Source organism: Perognathus longimembris, chromosome 9 (genome assembly GCF_023159225.1).
Source record: "Perognathus longimembris pacificus isolate PPM17 chromosome 9, ASM2315922v1, whole genome shotgun sequence".
NCBI classification, from domain to species: Eukaryota; Metazoa; Chordata; class Mammalia; order Rodentia; family Heteromyidae; genus Perognathus; species Perognathus longimembris.
Window position 1 is genome coordinate 39,119,838 of NC_063169.1, and position 19,152 is coordinate 39,138,989.

The 19,152-nt window shown below is 37.8% G+C and overlaps 1 protein-coding gene across 3 annotated transcripts in view; it reads right to left on the reverse strand.

Moving 5' to 3' along the window:
* Positions 1–2,654: 2,654 nt before the first annotated feature.
* Ros1 (ROS proto-oncogene 1, receptor tyrosine kinase) overlaps positions 2,655–19,152 on the reverse strand; it is a 96,809-nt gene continuing 80,311 nt past the window's right edge. For all 3 annotated transcript variants that reach the window (XM_048354636.1, XM_048354639.1, XM_048354638.1), the window contains exons 42-44: positions 17,651–17,785; positions 9,912–10,075; positions 2,655–3,511 (exon numbers count right to left, since the gene is read on the reverse strand). In XM_048354636.1, the coding sequence (XP_048210593.1) occupies positions 3,201–3,511; positions 9,912–10,075; positions 17,651–17,785 (610 nt within the window). In that variant the 3' untranslated portion in view covers positions 2,655–3,200. The remainder of the gene's footprint in view (positions 3,512–9,911; positions 10,076–17,650; positions 17,786–19,152) is intronic.

The window sequence follows — 19,152 nt, forward strand, 5'->3', positions numbered from 1 at the left end:
GCAAAAAGAAGCCAGGGACAGTGCTCAGGTCCTGAGTTCAAGCCCAAGGACTGGCAAAAAAAAAAAAAGATTTACATGTCAGGTCCAGCCACTCACTCTGATGGACCAAATAGAGAGGCATGCAAAGGGTCTAAGAAGGAGCTTTATTACATGCCATGCCATGCTGTAAAGATGGCACTTTAGTACATCTTCAGCCACACTCAGGTTAAATAGAAATGCAAACAGAGTGAGAAGGTATGCATAATTAAAATATCCCAAGTCACAACTATGTTCAAAGGTAATCAGAGGTGTCCAGAGATGACTAAGAGATGGTTAGATGTATCCAATGCCTAAACATATGAAACTGTAACCTCGCTGTACATCACTTTGACAATAAATAAGAAAAAGAAAAGAATCCTAGCCACCCCCAAGAAAACCAACAACAAAAGAATCTAATACATATCTAGCAAAATTAAGAAAAGTGAAGGAAAGGATGTATTAGGAGTGATGGGTGAGAATGTTGAAAGGGGTTACGTTGATCAAGATATATTGTATTCATAAAGTTTTATTAAATGGCAACTCTTTTTACAACTACTTAGAGATAATTTTAAAAAGATAAAATAAATTTTAAAGGCAGTTTTCCAGCACCTCTTAAAATTTTCCCTTTATTCAAATGGAGTCCATTTCAAAAAGTAACAAAAGCTGAGAGATTTTAGAAGAGATTCCTATGCACTCATTGTTATCTAGATTAAAGCCATGAGAGGAACCTCTGTAAGAAGGCAAACTCAAACTTGTGTATCTGTTAACAAGGCTTCAATTCAGTGCCTCATGCTCTCCACTCACTTGCTTACTCACATCTGACACTCTACCACTTGCAGCATTTTTCTGGTTCCTTGGAGATGGACTTTCATGAAATTTTGTAGTGCAGGCTGGCATATAACCAAGATCCTCTGATCTCAAACTCCTGAGTAGCTAGGATTATAGGCATGAGGCTCTGGCACCAAGTCAAGCATGTTTTTAGTAGCTGGTTCTTACTGAAAGAAATCCCTTTGTGTTGTTAGGAAGTGGATCCCCTAGGCAATTTATTTCATTGAATGTCCTCTGACTTGGCATTCTTCTTGTATTCTGCTTTATCATTGTGTTTCTAGTTTCAAGCTTAAACAAGAAGTACTTTTGACATATATTTGGTCATTTGTCCTCTTCTTGTGCATTAGGCAAATTACTAATACATAGAACTTTAGATCTCTAACAAGTTAAGGAACAGTGCAGGGACCCCAAAATAGAGTTATTTTCTACTTTTTAAGGCCAACTCATATATACAATAATGTTCATGTAGTTTAGACAAATAGACATTAGGCCAGGTATTCAATATAATGCCTGTCTAATGATCAGAGTTGTTGGGTTTTTTTTCCATCTTCATATGGTACTAATCACAAACAACAGAAATGCCAACTATTTTATTTACATGTAGAAGGTTGAGCTACAATGCATTTGGCTAAAAGTGAACATTAGCTGGTCGTTTTATGTGTCTAAAGTTACACACTTTAACTTGATAAATGTTTGCACAACATTAGATGAAGTTCAGATGGTTCATATATAGTTCATTGCATCTTTACTCACAGACATCTAGGGTGCTGGGTTACAACTACCTATAACAATGGTTGGTTTTTTTTCCACCATGGTTGTAAGTTTGTAAGATATATAAATACCATCACATATATGTGTATATATATACGTATATATACATATATGTGTGTATATATATGCTGATTCAGTTGTTTCAGTTTAAAGTATAAGCAATTATCCTAATAAAATACACCATCTTTCCTCTAAGCCAGTTGTTTTACAAGTATTGCTAAGAGCAGAACAGTATTTTTGAACCAGACTTGTTACTATTTTTCTACAAAATACTCTACCAACCTTGTACGCATTTGGGAGTACTGGGCTTTGAACTCAAGGTCTTATATAAGTTGTACAGAAGCTTGATCCCTTTGGATTAACTAGGCATACTTATCCCCTGCTATCAATTCTCCATTTTTAAAATTTATTATTGTCAAAGTGATATACAGAGGGGTTACAGTCTCATACATTAGGCAGTGAGTACATTTTTAGCAAACTTGTTACCTCCTCCCTCATTTTTCTCCTTTCTTCCCCCTCCCCAATTTCCTCTACCCCATCAAATCTCCATTTTTAACCTAAGGCAAATATCTGTATTCCAAGGATAATAAAAAGATGCAGTGAAGTGCTGCCTGTATCATGTAATGAAATGTTCTTTCTCTGCCCTTTACCATATCTTCATTTGGTGAATAGGAGTGAGTATTCACATGTGATATGTGGAGCTCTTCGAGTTTAGAACTGGGTACAAAACTGTGGTTTTAGTTTTGGCAAGCCTCACTGGGAGAAAATGTGCCCTTTAGATCTATTTGCCACTATCAGCTAGTGTCAATCTTTCAAAATAAAGATTAGATTTGTTCCCTGAAGCTGCTGAAATTACCTTTATTCCAGGGAATTTTATTTTGGTCAGTTGTGGAGCTTACACTTCTGTCTCATGTGCTGTCTCTGAGCTTTTCCTGCTCAAGGCTAGTACTCTACCACTTTGAGCCACAGTGCCACTTCTGGTTTTCAGGTGATTAATAGGAGAGAAGAGTCTCACAGACTTTCTTGCCTGAGCTGGAGTTGAATTGAGTAGCTGGGATCACAGGTGTGAGCCACCCGTGCCCAGCACTCTAGGCCTTTGTTCTTATCTTTCACTTCAGCTAGCACTGGCCTGCTGCTGTATGAAATTTGTGCCACCAAGTCACCCTGGGGGCTGGTCAGCACCAGTGCTGAACTTTGCTTGCCCCATAGCTTGCTTCATATTCCCTCCAGGTCTTTGGACAGATATAGTTCTGTTTTTAACCATCTGGTCAAGAAGTTTTTGCCAAAACTGAAGCGTTGGCAGCACTACCCTGGAGAAAGGGGAAAGAGGGAGAGTAATGTTTTCTTTCCACATTTCTGAGTCTCCCTCTGCTTTCTGCATGTAAAAAAGCTCTACTGAAAATGAGACCATTGATATGGAAGATTAAACCATATGATTCTCAAATTTGAGATGAAAACTCAAGCACTTTATAATGCAAAATCAGAGTCAGACTACTATCCTATTATCTATTATCCTTTATTTTTTTTCAGTCAGTAACTATCTAATGAGAGTGTCTATCTCAACTCTGTTTCCCAAGCAGCTATTAATCAGACCCATCTCCATATCTACTGTGGGTGAGACAAACATAATTCAGACCTTCAGGCTTACCAGGAGGGCAGCAAGCCACTTGTTTTTCTTGGCAGAAATCTTTGTCTGCATGCGGTTCCTTCTCTTCTTTCCTCAGACCACAGGATTCAGATTCCTTGGCGCCTAGAGGACCCTCAGAATGTTCTTCAACTTGGTTGCTTTCTGTGGCAAGTACCATATAGTTTAACCCTTCTTGGTTCTTGGTTTCCACCAAAGCAACTGGCATGGTGTCATTTGAATTCAAGCTAATCATATTGTCATCTTCACCTGTGGGGAAAGAAAATAGGACAGTTATTCTAGCATCTATTTAATTTCCTTTGCTGGGAACAGTGTATAGATTATATTATAGCACCAACTTTATATATGTAGTCAGCAAATAATTATTAGAACCATTAATGAATAAAGTCCTAATAAGTGCTGGGAAAACAAAAATAAATGAGGTGTTCCCTGTTCTGGAAACTACTCCAGTCTACTGGGGAAGCAGAAAGATAATCATAAAAGGTAATGTGCATTTAAGTAAGGAACTTTCAATGTGGTAAGACCACATGGTTGTCAGTTAACAGATAGACTAAGTCATTGTCCTTATGAAAGAAATTATGAAATGCCTCAGAAAGCTCTTTCTGTCTAAAATATCCTTTCATCAATATTTACTGGGTGCCTACTACAAGCCACCCTGTATTCTAGGTATTGAGGATAAAAAGTTGCTGCTCTTTGGACTTTGCATTCTAATGGAGAAACAATAAACTAGTAGGCAGCTAATTATGTCAGAGAGTGCTAGTCCTCATGAAGGACAACTTGGCAGAATAAAGGGCAAGAGAATAATTGGTGATGGAAAAGGGCCACTGTTTTAGACAGGGTGTCAGCAAATTTCTCTTTAATCAAGTGAAATTCTAGCAGAGACCCAAATTAGCTGAGGGAATTCATGTTGTGGCTATCTTAAGAACATTTAAGAGGAAGAGAAGAGCAAGATCAAGGGTCCAAAGGCAGGACAATAATAGGTGTGGATGAAGGAATAGCCCAGCACCCAGTTGAGCTGGATACCCTCAGCTCTCCCACTGGGTCAATGGTCATATGAAACCATTAACACTAGCTTGCAGGGCTGGGAATGTGGTTTAGTGGTAGAGTGTTTGCCTAGCATGCATGAAGCCCTGGTTTGATTCCTCAGTACCACATAAACAGAAAAAGCTCAAAGTGGCACTGTGGCTAAAGTGGTAGAGTGCTAGTCTTGAGCCAAAGAAGCTCAGGGACAGTGCCCAGGTCCCGAGTTCTACAGTGCCCAGTGTTTGGTCAGTGCCCAGGACTGACCAACAAAACAAAACAAAACACTAATTGGCAAGTAAAATGCACACGCTTATGACCACAGAATAGAATGGATGCAAACCTCACACATTTTGACAGCAGGATTGAAGGAAAAGGAAAATGACATGAAATATATTGTCCATTGTTGTGATGCTTTCTGATAGCATTAACACTTATAGAACATTTACTCTGTACCATTGTTTGAAACTATGTTCATATATTAACTCATTCTTCTATTAACTACATACCAGTATTGTTCTCTCTTAAAATTAAGAAAAATGGGGGGAATGAGGGAGGAGGTAACAAACAGTACAAGAAATGTATCCAATGCCTAACGTATGAAACTGTAACCTCTCTGTACATCACTTTGACAATAAATAAGAAAAAAATTAAGAAAAATGAGGCATGGAGGAGTTAAATAATTTTCTCAGGATCACACAGAAGGAGTGAATGTGAATGATTCTTGTCTTCTCTGTGGGCTGGGTAGGGTTCTATGCCGTGTGGGGAAGAGTTATGTGGGTTGTGCAGCCCTCAGGAGTCCCTGGGACTTGTGAGGTCTAGAAAACCAGGTGTAAGCCATGTGGGTAGCAGCAGAAAACCAGGCAGCCAACAAGTAATTGGCCTTCTTCCCAACTGTGCAAATGATACTTTGTCTTTTTTTGATCTTCTTGTGTAGAAAAACAAGAAGTCCTATAACAAAGTTTCTGAAACATTTCACAAAATCTAAGCAACCAAAAAGATAAATATACTGTATACAATATTTATAATATCTATATAAAATAAATATAGAAATTGAAATTGCAAGAATTGTATTTTACTAGTACTTTCCAATCTATGGGTGGTCATATCTAGATGAAAACTTCTGACCAGAGGTATACTATCATTTCATGAAGTACAACACTTTAAACATCAGAAGCACTTCAGTAGATAGATACTGAGCCTTCCTCTTCTCTCCAGCATGAGAGTATATCAATGTGTGGCTTTAATGATGGGGCCTATAATTCTGCCTACATGATGAACTTCCCCATTATGGACAGCTAGGTTTCATTTACTTGGAATGTATTAAAGTTGAAATAGGAGGAAAATAAAATCATTTCAAGGGAATAAGGGAAACAATGCATTGTACTTGTTTTTCCTAATGGATTTACCTATTTACTATATTTCACACCTGAACTGCAAATCATATTTTATCATAACAGCACATGAATTTCATCCTTGCTTTAAGATCTATGTATTTCTTTTTCACATCCTTTACATTATAAAAGAAGATGGTCAAGGCACATGCTTATAGGCTCCTTGGCATGATCTGATTTTCCTATTCATTGTCCCCCAAATCATTATGTCATATTTCAAGCCATAGAAATATTCAGATTGTGTTGTAAACTTTCTCCATCATATAAACAATTTCATTAATACAAAGCTTGACTAGTGCCACAGAAAGGACACGAGTGCTGATGGATATTGCCAGTAGGTACTAAAACCACTGAGAAATTCACTGAGAAATTAGAATAACTTGCTATATGTGATTATAACAATAGAAGACATAAACATGCTGGAAAGAAATAAAATATTTAAGTAGCTCAGGGACTCCAATGACTGGATAAATTAAATTGTTTATAAGGAAGTTAAAGAAATTCAGAGCTGGGTGCCAGTGGCTCACATCTGTAATCCTAGCTACTCAGGAGGCTGAGATCTGAGAATCACAATTTGAAGCCAGCCCAGGCTTCAATCTCCAGTTAACCACCAGAAAATTGGAAGTGAAGCTGTGGCTCAAAGTGGTAGAGTGTCAGCCTTGAGCAGAAGAGATCAGCAACAGTAGTACCCAGGTCCTGAGTTCAAGCCCCATGACCAAAAGAAAAAAAGAAAGAGAAAGGAAGGAAGGAAGCTAACATTTAAAAGCCCTCTGTTCAACTACTAAAGGAAAGAAATTAAGCTAAAATTCAGAATTTCAACAAAAACTTCTATGTACAATATACAACACTTCCATGCATCTATCCTCCCAGCTACTTCATTGTCACACCTTAATTCTTATTGGAAATTCCCTGCCAAGCATGCTTTGTTGCGTTTTTGTGAAAAGAACCTTTTTCTTTCTTTTGTGCCCCTCCTGGGGTTTTGAACTCAGGGCATGGGCAATGTCCTTGAGCTTTTGTGATCAAGGCTAGTGCTTTACCACTTGAGCCACAACCCTACTTTCAGCTTTTTGGTAGTTAATTGCACATAAGAGTCTCACAGACTTTTTTGCTTGCGCTGGCTTTGAACCGCGATCCTCAGATCAGCCTCCTAAGTAGCTAGTATTACAGGTGTGAGCCACAGACACTCTGCTGAAAAGAATCCTTTTTTAGAAAATGAGGCAAATAAACAGTTTTTGCAAATTCTGTTGTCATGTATCAGAGAAAAACCATTAGCTAACAACTTCTTTGGTTCATAGCAATATTTAGTAACTTGACCTTGGCAAGCTTTCAGCAACTAATTAATACATCTTGTTGCATAAAGAGCTAATGAGAGACAGGGTGACATGGGAGTTTCATTTATTTTTGTTTAAAAACTGTTTTAAAGATAAAATAAGAAGTATTTAATACAATGCCTATGAGTCAGATCTTACAGCAGATATCCTGAATAAAGACAACATTCATTCCACAACCTCTTTAAGAGAAAAATATTAAAATAAAGGCTTCCAAGTAAGACAGGGTATTTATGGGCGAGACATATGCAGACTGACTGGCTATGTTTAGAACAACAGAGGAGCGTTTAGATTTGTTTCCTGTAGAACTCTCTTGGACGGATGAGGTGATGTTTACACAAATGTTTGGATGAAGTCACTGGGATATTTTTACTAGATGCCCAGATACGTTACTAATCTTCTCTCCCTCTATCCCTTCCCTACCCTATTAGGTCAGTAGGACCATAGAATAGACATGGCATAATTGCTATAATCCTAAGGTGCTTTATTTAAGCAACAACAACAAAATCCCTCCAGTGGCTTTTCTTTCTTCTTTATCTACCACAATATCAACAAAGACAGACACCTTATTGCTTTGCTAAGTACAATCACCAGTCTGCAAAGCAGCAAACTGTCATTAAGCGCAGTTCTCTTAGTAATTAAGTTCAGGTTTGCCTTGCAGTAACTGTCCCACCATTTGTATATTTTGCAAACTTGCAAACTCTATCTTCCATTCTATTTCATCCTTATCTCTTCCCTGCCTCTCTGGTTCCATCACAATCACAATGACCAAAAATTTTCCGGCTTTCTATATTTCCTTCTATTTTTACCTGCAGGATTTACATTCATTGTAAATAACAAAATGATGGTTCCTCTTTTACTAAAGTTATACTGCCGTCATGGCCCAGTATTGCTCGTTTCTGTCTAAATGATCATAGTTCAACTATAAAACTTGTCCTATTATTCTCAATCGTTATGCTTGCTTCTCTATCCCTATTAATAGTATTTGACATGTTCTTTCCACTAAGGCATGGCACTTAAATGAATTGGTATAACCAGGAAAAAGTGGTGATTCTTTTCCAGCAACCAAATGTAATAAGTTCTTTCACTGTAACTAGTTGTGCAGCATAGTATGTATAATATAATATATCCAGGAAAAGTGCTTGTCCAGTTTCCTCACTGCAGCACTGGCTCTGAGAAGGAAGATGGTGAAGGCTCAAGAACAGAGCCAAACTCTGACCCCAACTCAGCAGGATCATCATGAGTAACATGCTAACCCTCAGTTTTATCATCTGTACAACGATGATGATACTGATTGTTCTGAGGCTTGAAGTCAGGGCTTGGGCACTATCCCTGAGCTTTTGTGCTCAAGGCTAGCATTCTACCACTTGAACCACAGCAACAATTCTGGCTATTTAGTAGTTGACTGAAGATAAGAATCTCACAGACTCTCCTGTCCAGGATGCCTTCGAACTGTGGCTCTCAGATATCAGTACTATCCTACTGTGGTCAGTAGGATTACAGGCATGAGCCATCATCACCTGAGTAGTGCTTTTTTCTTTTTGTCAGTCATTGGGCTTGAACTCTCGGCTTGGGTGCTGTCCTAGATCTCTTCAGCTCAAGGCTAGAGCTCGACTATTTGAGCCACAGAACCACTTCAGTTTTCTGGTGGTTAATTGGATATGAGTCTCACTGACTTTCCTGCCTGGGCTGGTTTTGAACTGTGATCCTCAGGTCTCAGCTTCCTCAGTACCTAGGATTACAGGCACCCAGCTATTTATTTTATTTTATTTTTTGCCAGACTTGGGGCTTGAACTCAAGGTCTGGGCTCTGTCCCTGAGCTTATTTTTGCTCAAGGCTAGTACTCTACCACTTGAGCCACAGCTCCACTTTTGGTTTTTTCTGTTTATGTGGTACGGAGGAATTGAACCCAGGACTTCATGCATGCAAGGCAATCACTCTACCACTAAGCCACATTCTTAGCTTAGCTAGTTTTGGCTAGAACTAGCCTGGCTAGTTATTAATTCTTAATTAAGAAGTTTTAATTTTTCATTTCATCATTTTTCTCAACAAAATATGTGATTGTTACAAAATCTGCAGTACATGTCATCGTTAATGAGTGAAACTTTAAGAGTACATTATCATAAGGCTATTAGGATTCTTTGAGTTAATGAGCATAGCATATTTAGTGCACATAAAAAGTACTAAAATTTAAAAAAACACCTAGCTAGGATTGTTACTATAACCTTTCACAAAAGAATTTTATTCTGTACATTTTGTTACCTATCTCAGCCTATTAGATGCACGAAGCAATGCAACATGGGAAAAGGATGATACCATTGACCTTTGAGAGTCTAGTACAAGCTGGAGCCCTTTTCTGGTAGGGCCCTCATATTCATGCATGCCAAGCAATATATATTTCTCAGGAAAGCATACAAATAAAAGGATACTCATTAAAATAATGAGAATGGTTGCCTCTGAGGGAGGAAGGAAATAGAACAGGAGAGGAATATGGAGACAAAAGGACTGAACAAATAAACAAAACAAGAGAGGAACCCTGCATAGGTTAATGATGACAATGTACCATAAATGGAGAGTATAATCAGCTCAAATCTGAGCTTGAGGTTCAACTGGTGGAAGTCAGAGAGGAGAGGAACAGACCTCATGAAAATACAGCCTAGGATGTCAATTTTTGTTATTACTATCTCACATAGTAGAAATCCATGGAGCATAGCACTACCTGTAAAAAAAAATTAGTACACAATACCAAGTAATTTTTTTTAAAGAAACACAATGAACAATTGTGATGATGACATCAGTATTTTTCTTATCTACCCTAAAGTGTTTCTCTGTACATTACATTTTGGCATTGATCGCTTTGCATTGGGAAAAAAAAAAAACTAGAAACTTTTGAAGAATCAAACTTACCTTCAAAGCCTTCGTTTATGACTCCACCATTGATGGCTTCATTTGGGCCTTGAGGAATACTTCTTAAGGAAAAATTCCTGAACAACTGAAGCTGCTCTTGAATCTTATGAAATGTAGGCCTTTGTTCTGGTTCTTGAGCCCAGCATTGAGTCATTAAATTCCACCTGTATATGTAGATGAAGATGGTAAATAAATGTTAACAATACATTATTACTGATAACCAAGGTAAAGTTATTTTACAAGTGAAAGTCTGAGTTATTTCCAGTGCTCTGTGATCAGAGAAGACACTTTGGTTCCTCATTTAACAGAGACTTGCAATATATTACCTTTAATAGGTAACACCTTTCTTTCAACAGTTAACATTATTTCTAGTTATTAATCCAAGTTAATAGATGAATGGATGTCCGAAATATCTCCTCAGTAGAGTTATAAAAATTACTGAAGAGCATGTAGCTGTAACCCCTCTGTACATCATCCTGACAATAAAAAAATCCAAAAAGTTACTCTTCAAAAAAAAAAAAAATTACTGAAGAACACGTGTTAAATAAAGGTTATCTAAAAAAAAAAAAACAAAATCTGAAGAAGCTGAGATTTAAGACTTTATATATACTCTATGTAAAACAGAATCTAATATTTGTCCACACAGCTATTTAGAGGCAAAATCACACATAAAATCTAGATTTGATTCCAGAACGTTAGTTCATGATTGTGCTATCAGTTCCCCAGACATAAGTTGCTGGTTAATTAAACCTTTATCTAAGAAATATCTGGAAAAACAGGAAAAAAAAAAAAAAAGAACCAACCCTTAGGTGTTCCGCCAATGAGCGAAAGCATCAGATACTAAGTTCAAGTCCCAGTCTCAGACAAAACAAAAAACATAAGAGGAAATATCTCTTTCAGAGTAAGTCAACTGGCACTTGTCAGGTGTAGGAATGTCTTAAATTTCCAAAGAGGCATGTGGTTTTGTAAAAAGGCAGTATTTCTCCCAAGATTGGGAATAAGCAAACTACGAATCAGTTTAGCTTTGTGTTGTATGCTAGTTCAAAAAAAAATACCAAAAAAGTAATGTGTTTCTTTTTTTTTTTAAAGCTTTTATGGTGGATTTTATACATGGATTTGTTACAGGGTGGCCTGTTCTCTTGCTGTGATCTTACCACTTCAAAAAGATGTGATGTAAATAAATTTTGTATGGTAAAGGAATAAATAAATTAATAATATAATAACTAAAACTATTTTAAAGAAATATCTGGGCAGCCCTGTTAGAATATATTAGACATTGCCAGAAACCACGCAGACATCCAGGTACAGAAGAACAAAGGAAGAGTTTATTGCCAGCAAAGGGGGCCGACAAGACCCCTTCTCACTGGGAGAAGGTCTATTGTCTGTGGTGACATATGTATAACCTAGGAGGTCTTGAAGGCTGGGAACTTGGTGTGGACGTGGGGACCAGGGACTACATCATGTAGGCCAAGGATTTATGGCTGCTGTCCAAATGGCAGATAAGGGTTCCTGCAGCTGCCCAGGCCTGAAGGTCACTCTAAGGAGATCTTGTTGCCTTATATGGTCATAATTGCCCTAAAGTAGTGTCATCTCAAGGAAGAGGGGGTGGAGGCTAATTATTTACTGCCCTTACTAGATGGGCCTAGTGTTGCTTAGGAAGTGAGCATGCTGAAGCTATGGGAGAGGAGGCTATCAGGCTTACAAGCCCACATACCTAGTGTTCATTCACTCATAGATTTGTCAGCAACTTATTTCACACCACCTATTGCTGAAGTATCAGGGGCTGGGGATGCAGCCATGTTGACTCCCGTCCTCACAGGTGACAGGTACAGGAAGTGGAAAGGAAAGTAACTCTTTCATATTGTCTAGAACTAATCAGGTCTTTTCTGAATTCTCCAACTAGCAGAAGAAAAAATTGCTTCATTTATCGCAATATAGCTTATAACCTAGGTTAGATGCCCATTTCAGACTATCCATTTAGGAAATGTTCGAACTTTTCCATAAAGGAACTCAGACTATCTTATTTCCAGACTATTTCCACCTCCTCCATCCAGCTTTCCAAACTGATATAATGAAATGTGCCAGTTTCCAACGAGAAAGGCTTATTGTGATGCGTGAGAATGCACTTGTAGATTCTTTGAACCCCAGGATGCTTTCCAAATCTTCACTAATCTCAGTGCCTGCCCTGGAATTCAGTGAAGAGTTACTGGTCTGGTCTATCCTGTAGGCATCTTTCCACTATGAACACCTGAATTCTTCACCTATTCTTGGGGCACTTTGCCATTTTACAGGTCCTTCTATTCTCTTTGGTTACAGGCTTCCCTCAAATCCCCTATCTGCTGACAAGGCCAGGAAACCAGGCCCATTTCTTTCATATGCCCTCAGGGTGCCTCTTGGCAGAATCTCTAGCTCTCAACAGAAACAGTCATACAATGTGGAAAACAAAGAAAACTTGAAATAGAAACCAGACCTCCTCTTGTCCAGATACACCATTCTCTCTTCTTACATACCGCTCCCTTCTTCCCCCATGTCAATGTGGGGGTCCCTTATGCAATGACCTTGTAATTCAAACTGGAAGGCTTTTGGTGTGGACTAACCTAACTGAAGCCCCCAAGGAAGTCTTAGGACCTTCACCTTCCTCCCTCTACAGAGTTCCCTTTTTTCCCCCACAGTTCCCTAGAGCTTAAAAAGACTAAGTATCCACTTACAGCTGTTTTTATTAGACTATCCTTAAAGTTATAGTGTTACCACCACTCAACCCTGGTACTAACAAGGAGCTAAAGGACTCTCATAACTCCTCCGAGTTTGATGACCAAGTTGCTAATTATGACAATTGCCAAGTATTTGACCTTTTTTGATTTTCTGTGGATAGGAAGAAAATTGGGGGCAGAAAGAAGAACAAATAGGTAAACACAAACTAGGAAAGTGTTTTAGAGTATTAATACTACCATATCTGCAGAAATATATACATATGTATATATAATTCAAATTTCAAATTATGTTAAATTCTTTTACAAATAGGAAAGGAAAGAAACATTCATCCTAATGGACATGGAACATTTTTGGTAAGTAATTCACAGCAGGCCTTTCTGCCATAAATGACATTTAAGCCCACGGACTTTGTAGGAAAATAAAATGTTAGTCATGGGAGTAGGGTGTGGATAGAAGTCAGGGGGCATTTAGGAGTGGGAAAAGCACGTGTAAAGTCCTAAATTTGGAAAGAGGTTGGCACATTTTAGAATCTGGAAGAAAGCCAGCGTGGCTGAAGTGCAGTCACTAAGGGGAGAGAATGAGATAAACTCAGAAGAGGAAGGCATGAGTATGCAGGTCTCACAGACCAGGCAAGTAATTGGAAATTTATGAAGGTCTTAGGGCAGGAGTAACGTTGCCAAAAAAAGGTAATCTTTACATTTTTGAAGGATTATTCTAGATCGTAGATGGATAATGGCCTATATAAGGGCCAAGTGGAAGGTGTTAAAGAAAACTAGAGTGAGGGATAGTGGTAGTTTGGACTAAGATAAAAAGGCAAGGGAGCTAGAACAAGATTATATCAATCACTAGGTAACAATGATCCAGCAATTCTTATACAAACTTAAAAAAATAGTTAATATCTGGGCTGGGAATATGGTTTAGCGGCAATTGAATCCAATTGCCAATTTATTTAATTTTCTAGATTGCAGGAACATGCAGAGAAAATAAAGACAAGAGAAGAGGAGCTATATAAAGCAATCTCATCTAAAAGTAGAGAATACAACTTGTAATGTCAAATAAGAATAAACTGGCTGTGGAATAAAAAGAAGAAGCATTTTAAGAATTCAACAGTCCCTTAAAAAGTATTACCTTTGTCTCTCAAGTTAGTTAACCACTGTTAACTGGCATATTGGGGGCCTCTTTACTTACACTATTCACTGTTTATTATTCAATATCATGAATTATATATGTGTATACGATTACAGCTATAAATAATCAAGTATATTGCTCAAAATAAATTTGCTAGTCCTCAAGTTTGTTAAAATGTATCTGGCTTGGTTGTTCTAGAAAATTGCTCATTATGCTTAAGTATCTCATTTGGTCAAGTATTGGGCTTGAAATTCCTCCACTCACTATGAAAACACTTTAGTTCTCTTTTATCTCAATTATTTTTCAAAATAGCATGGGACTCATTAGCTGTATTCAGTACTAGTCTCCTAGTCTTTGGATTCATGAAGCTATTAAAGTACAACACATGAAAACATCACAGCATCTTCCACTATTAAGTGTCTATATAGCTTTGTAGACAAAACACATAAAATACAGATTTCAAGAGTTTCTTTACTTGCATCTCAGAGACCACTTAGCATCTTAAGCATTTTAAGAGTATACTCTTAATATAATGCCAAACCTCCAAATTCAGGCAGTGTTTCCTCCTACATCTCAGAGACTTTCCAGAATTCTAGTTGCCCATGTGATCTGTCTATCATAGGACCCAAAGAGCTCCCTCTTGATGTAGCCTGCCCTTTGATCCTGTTTCTTCTCATGAGTGGTGTGGTTGTCATGCAAATTAAAACCTGGAGAGAATATTGATGGCTGAGCTGTCCCCTTTACAGGTCGGAACCTAAGGAGAGAAGGGCAGGAATGCTCTGAACCCAACATTCCAATAATAGCTGTGAATAGCACAGCCATCCAGGAGCTCATCTAACCCAAAGTGCATCCAGGTGCTGAGTATTTAATCAGTGAATAGAAGGTGTAGCGTGGCTCAGGGAAGACTTTCAACCCTCTAAGCTGGGCCTGTGATCTTAGAGAACTGCTTCAAATAAAAATCAGTTCCTTCAGTACTCTAAGGGGAGTAGTTAATCTTCATCATGACAACTTAAGGCTCAGGTCAGATTGGATGGCATCTCTGAGAGCTCTACTTCCGTGCAGAGCTCCTTTTCCTGCTGGCAGTGAATATTAACCCTTGCCTGGGCTCCAGAGTCCTGCAGCATGCAGAGGGCTGGAGACATGGCTCACTTTTTATTAATGATATTCCTATGAACTTTTCAAGCAACAATAGACAAGTCTTAATTACAAGGAAATGGTATATTTTATAAACATGAGGTTAAGTTATTTAACCTAGTGCATTAGTCTGGACAAAACTAGACACAATATTATCTTTTCCTACTCATCACCAGGAATACTTTTCCAGCACTCCTTCCTCCTAGCTATGTTATTTTTCACTGTCTTTGGATACAGAAATGTAGTTAAATATAACTACATTTTTCTACTTTATAATAGAGCAATTTATTATTCATCTCCATCTTCCCAAAATACAAAATAATTACATATACCATACAAAATGTAATTCAGTAATCTATGCCTAAGGAGCCTATGCACAAAATGTTGTATAATTATTATGAGGTACATTATTCACCTACAGAGGGGCCCAAAGGGCTACTTAAAATCTTAGGAGCATAAAGAAAATTTTGTGCAACTGAAATTCTGGGGGAAAATTTCTGAGAGTTTAAGAAATGGGTAAAAACTGGGTATTGTATATATGTTTATTGGAACTAGGGAAGGGAAGGAGAACATCAAAATGTAGAGAAAAAGGGTAAAAGGTGAACCATTGCAATACTTACAAAAGTATATGACATAATCCAACTGTACAACTCATGGGGGGAGGAGTGATTGGGGAGGGGAGAAGGAGGGAGAAAAACGAGGGAGATAACAAGTTTGATAAGAAATGAAGGGCTGGGAATATGGCCTAGTGGCGAGAGTGCTTGCCTTGTATACATGAGGCCCTGGGTTCGATTCTCCACCACCACATATATAGAAAATGGCCAGATGTGGCGCTGTGGCTCAAGTGGTGGAGTGCTAGCCTTGAGCAAAAAAGAAGCCAGGGACAGTGCTCAGGCCCTGAGGCAAGCTCCAGGAATGGCAACCCCCCGCCCCCCCCCCAAAAAAGAAATGTACTCACTGCCTTATGTATGAAACTGTAACCCCTCTGTACATCACTTTGACAATAAATAAATAAAAAATTAAAAAGATGTGTAAAAGATGCAAAAATAGTTATTACTTTTAAAAACAATTTAGTTAATATTTAGTTCATATTTAAGTGCTAAGATTTTCTTTCTCATATCCTGTCAAAAGTTTTCCAATTTAGTATAATTTCTTAATTCTAATTTATAGATTTTCCCCTCTCTCCCACCAAAAGATTCATGAATTTTTTTTACTCACTTCTACTAAACTTACTCAAGTGTGCATGTATTTGATCTCCCTGCAAATACCCCAGAGGCTATAAAATCTAAATTAGAAGCCTATAATAATTCTTATCCTCTTCTAGGGGGAAGATTTAAATAATGCAGAAACATTCACCAGGAGAACATCCAACCAAGGTGCCCAGCTCTTAATCATCTTTTGGCTCAAGTCTAACTATTCCTGTAAATAACACAGCATCGTCAAGGCAGTACAACTATGGTGTGTATTCACATACTGCTAATTCCTTTTGAATTTTCCTGTACCACACAGTTTAGCACTTTATTACATTTTGGCTGGCTATCCAACTGGTTCATGTGTTATCTTTTCATTCAAAATATATTCCAAGAGACTGAAGAGCTGTGCCTCTGATATGAAGACTTCTGTAATTCATACAATTCTTAGCATGATAACGTGTGTGTCCTGGTGTGACTACTTTCTGGTTATTCTTTTAGAAACCTCCTGGGTTTCACCTATTGGGAAATGTTTAAATTTTTTATATTTCTGCTGAAGTTGTCCATAGGAGGCTAGTTAGCACCTAGCATACAATCTGGAAATATAGACCTAAATCAGTCACTTTTCTGAGATAGCTACTTGAATGCAACAAGGGTTAGTTATCACTTGATAGAATCATCTACATTCAGTCATTTTGTGCTAAGATCATAAATTGATCAAATATGTATAATTTTTAGTAATATTATGCCCTATGAATCAATGTCAACTACATCAACAAAGGTAACCTAATTTTTAATTTATATGTTCTTATTTAGTAGAGTCTTAAAAATATGTAGAATAGTTGGAACTGGTAGCTCACACCTATATCCTAGCTACTCATGAACCTGAAATCTGGGGATTGTGGTTTGAAGCCAGCAGAGGGCAGGGAAATCTGCAAGACTCTTATCTCCAAATTAACCATGAAAAAAAATCCAGACTTGTAGCTGTGGCTCAAGTGGTAGAGCAGCAGCCTTTAGCACAATAACTCAGGGACAGCACTCAGGCCTGAGGCTAAGTTCAAGCCCAGGACTGATACATATGCAAAAAAATATTAAAATATTGTGATCAGGGGCTGGGGATATGGCCTAGTGGCAAGAGCGCTTGCCTCATATACTTGAAGCCCTGGGTTCGATTCCCCAGCACCACATATACAGAAAATGGCCAGAAGTGGCGCTGTGACTCAAGTGGCAGAGTGCTAGCCTTGAGCAAAAAGAAACCAGGGACAGTGCTCAGGCCCTGAGTCCAAGGCCCAGGAGTGGCCAAAAATAAATAAATAAATAAAAAAGAACTATAATTATACTTACTTACTAAGACTATAACTATATTGTACTCCTCAAAAATTCTATATCGGAGTGAAATAATTTGTGTAAGAAGCCCTAATATAATTAGTAAATTAAGTCCCACAGTTAATTTACATTTTATGTGAGATATATAAACATTTAAATCCCATTTTTTAAAGCTGTCACACCACTGAGACTATGATTGCAAGTCAATGTGTTTTTGTGAACATGATTATGTGAACATAATTAACTTACAGATCATCAGCACAATTTTGTGGTGGCTCCAATCTCCCGCCTGTTTGTACATAATTTAAAACATCAAGGTTGGAATGTGCTGGATAAGGTTGATGACCAAGCGTTAAAATCTCCCAAATCAGAATTCCAAAAGACCTAGGATATTAAAGGGTGTTGTTTAATTGTACTTATTACAAAGATCAGGTTTACAGCAAAACATTACTCTTGGGAACTATTTTGAGATTGATATTGCTGGTCTTATAAAAGGTATATGGATAACTTTAAAGCAGGCTAGCATTAAGAGGGGAAAAAAAAGGAGAGCCATGAAGCCAGTCTGAGCCCCATCTCAACCAACAAATTGGGCATGATGATGCATACTGCCATCCCAACCATGTGAGCTTATGAATAGGAGGATTAAAAAAGCATGACATCCTATCTAAAAAATAATTAATGCAAAAGGGGGCTGGAGGCATAAGTCAAGTGTTTTAGTTTTATAATACTTTCTAGCAGGCCATATGTTCAAACTCATATAACTACAAAAAATTTAATACATAAATAATAAAAAGAACAAGATATTGTGGATGAGCCACATTTCAAAGGTGATAGGAAGGTTTGAGGTGGTGGGTACAAAGACACAAAGACCCAGACACACATACAAACAAATGCACAGACACACATACTCAAAGAGACATAAGCACACACAGATTGGCATGCATATATATGTATATGTGTGTGTATGTGCACGCTATTGCATGTATACACAGGCATTTAGAGGGATATACATGTGCACATATATGCATATTTCCTCCTCATGGTGAGACATACACTCCCTCCCCCACAGTTCTCCATCACCTAGGGATTTCACGGCATTGATATACAGACACATGTAGGAATAAACAATAGAATGTTTCACCATTTCCCTCCAAGCTGAGGGGGATAGAATGATGACAAACAGTTACAAATATTACTTTGATAAATGGCAGTTCTTTGGACCAATTTTTATTTCATGTATATTTTTACCTAGGGCCAGCCCCACTTAAAAGTCACTGGATAAATCTTTGCACACATTTTAAGCAGCTCCAATCAAAAGTTGGTTGTCAACAAGCAAAAAATGGAGGTTCTTATTCAAATAACCAAGATATGACTAACCCCCCTCCCACAATGTTCTATTCTTCTTGATTCTATCCAAGATTAAACAATTAGTTATCAAAAATATGAAAATAGTAAGCATTTGGGCACATACTTGAATTTTAATTTGTAGATAATCGATTTCTAGTAGTAACAAGCTTACACGTTATTGGCATGTCAGCCAAAATATTTGACATAAATGTATCTATTAAATATGCACTTGTACAATAAACGGTCAAACTGACTGGGGGAAGAGCACAAATGGCTGAGACTCAGAATAGTTCTTCCCTGGCTTGAGACAAATCACATAAGCTCTCTGGTCTTCTGGTCACTCATACTAAGAACAAAAATGAAAAAGATTTCCTAGGAAGACCCCGGGGTCTCTGACATGTGAC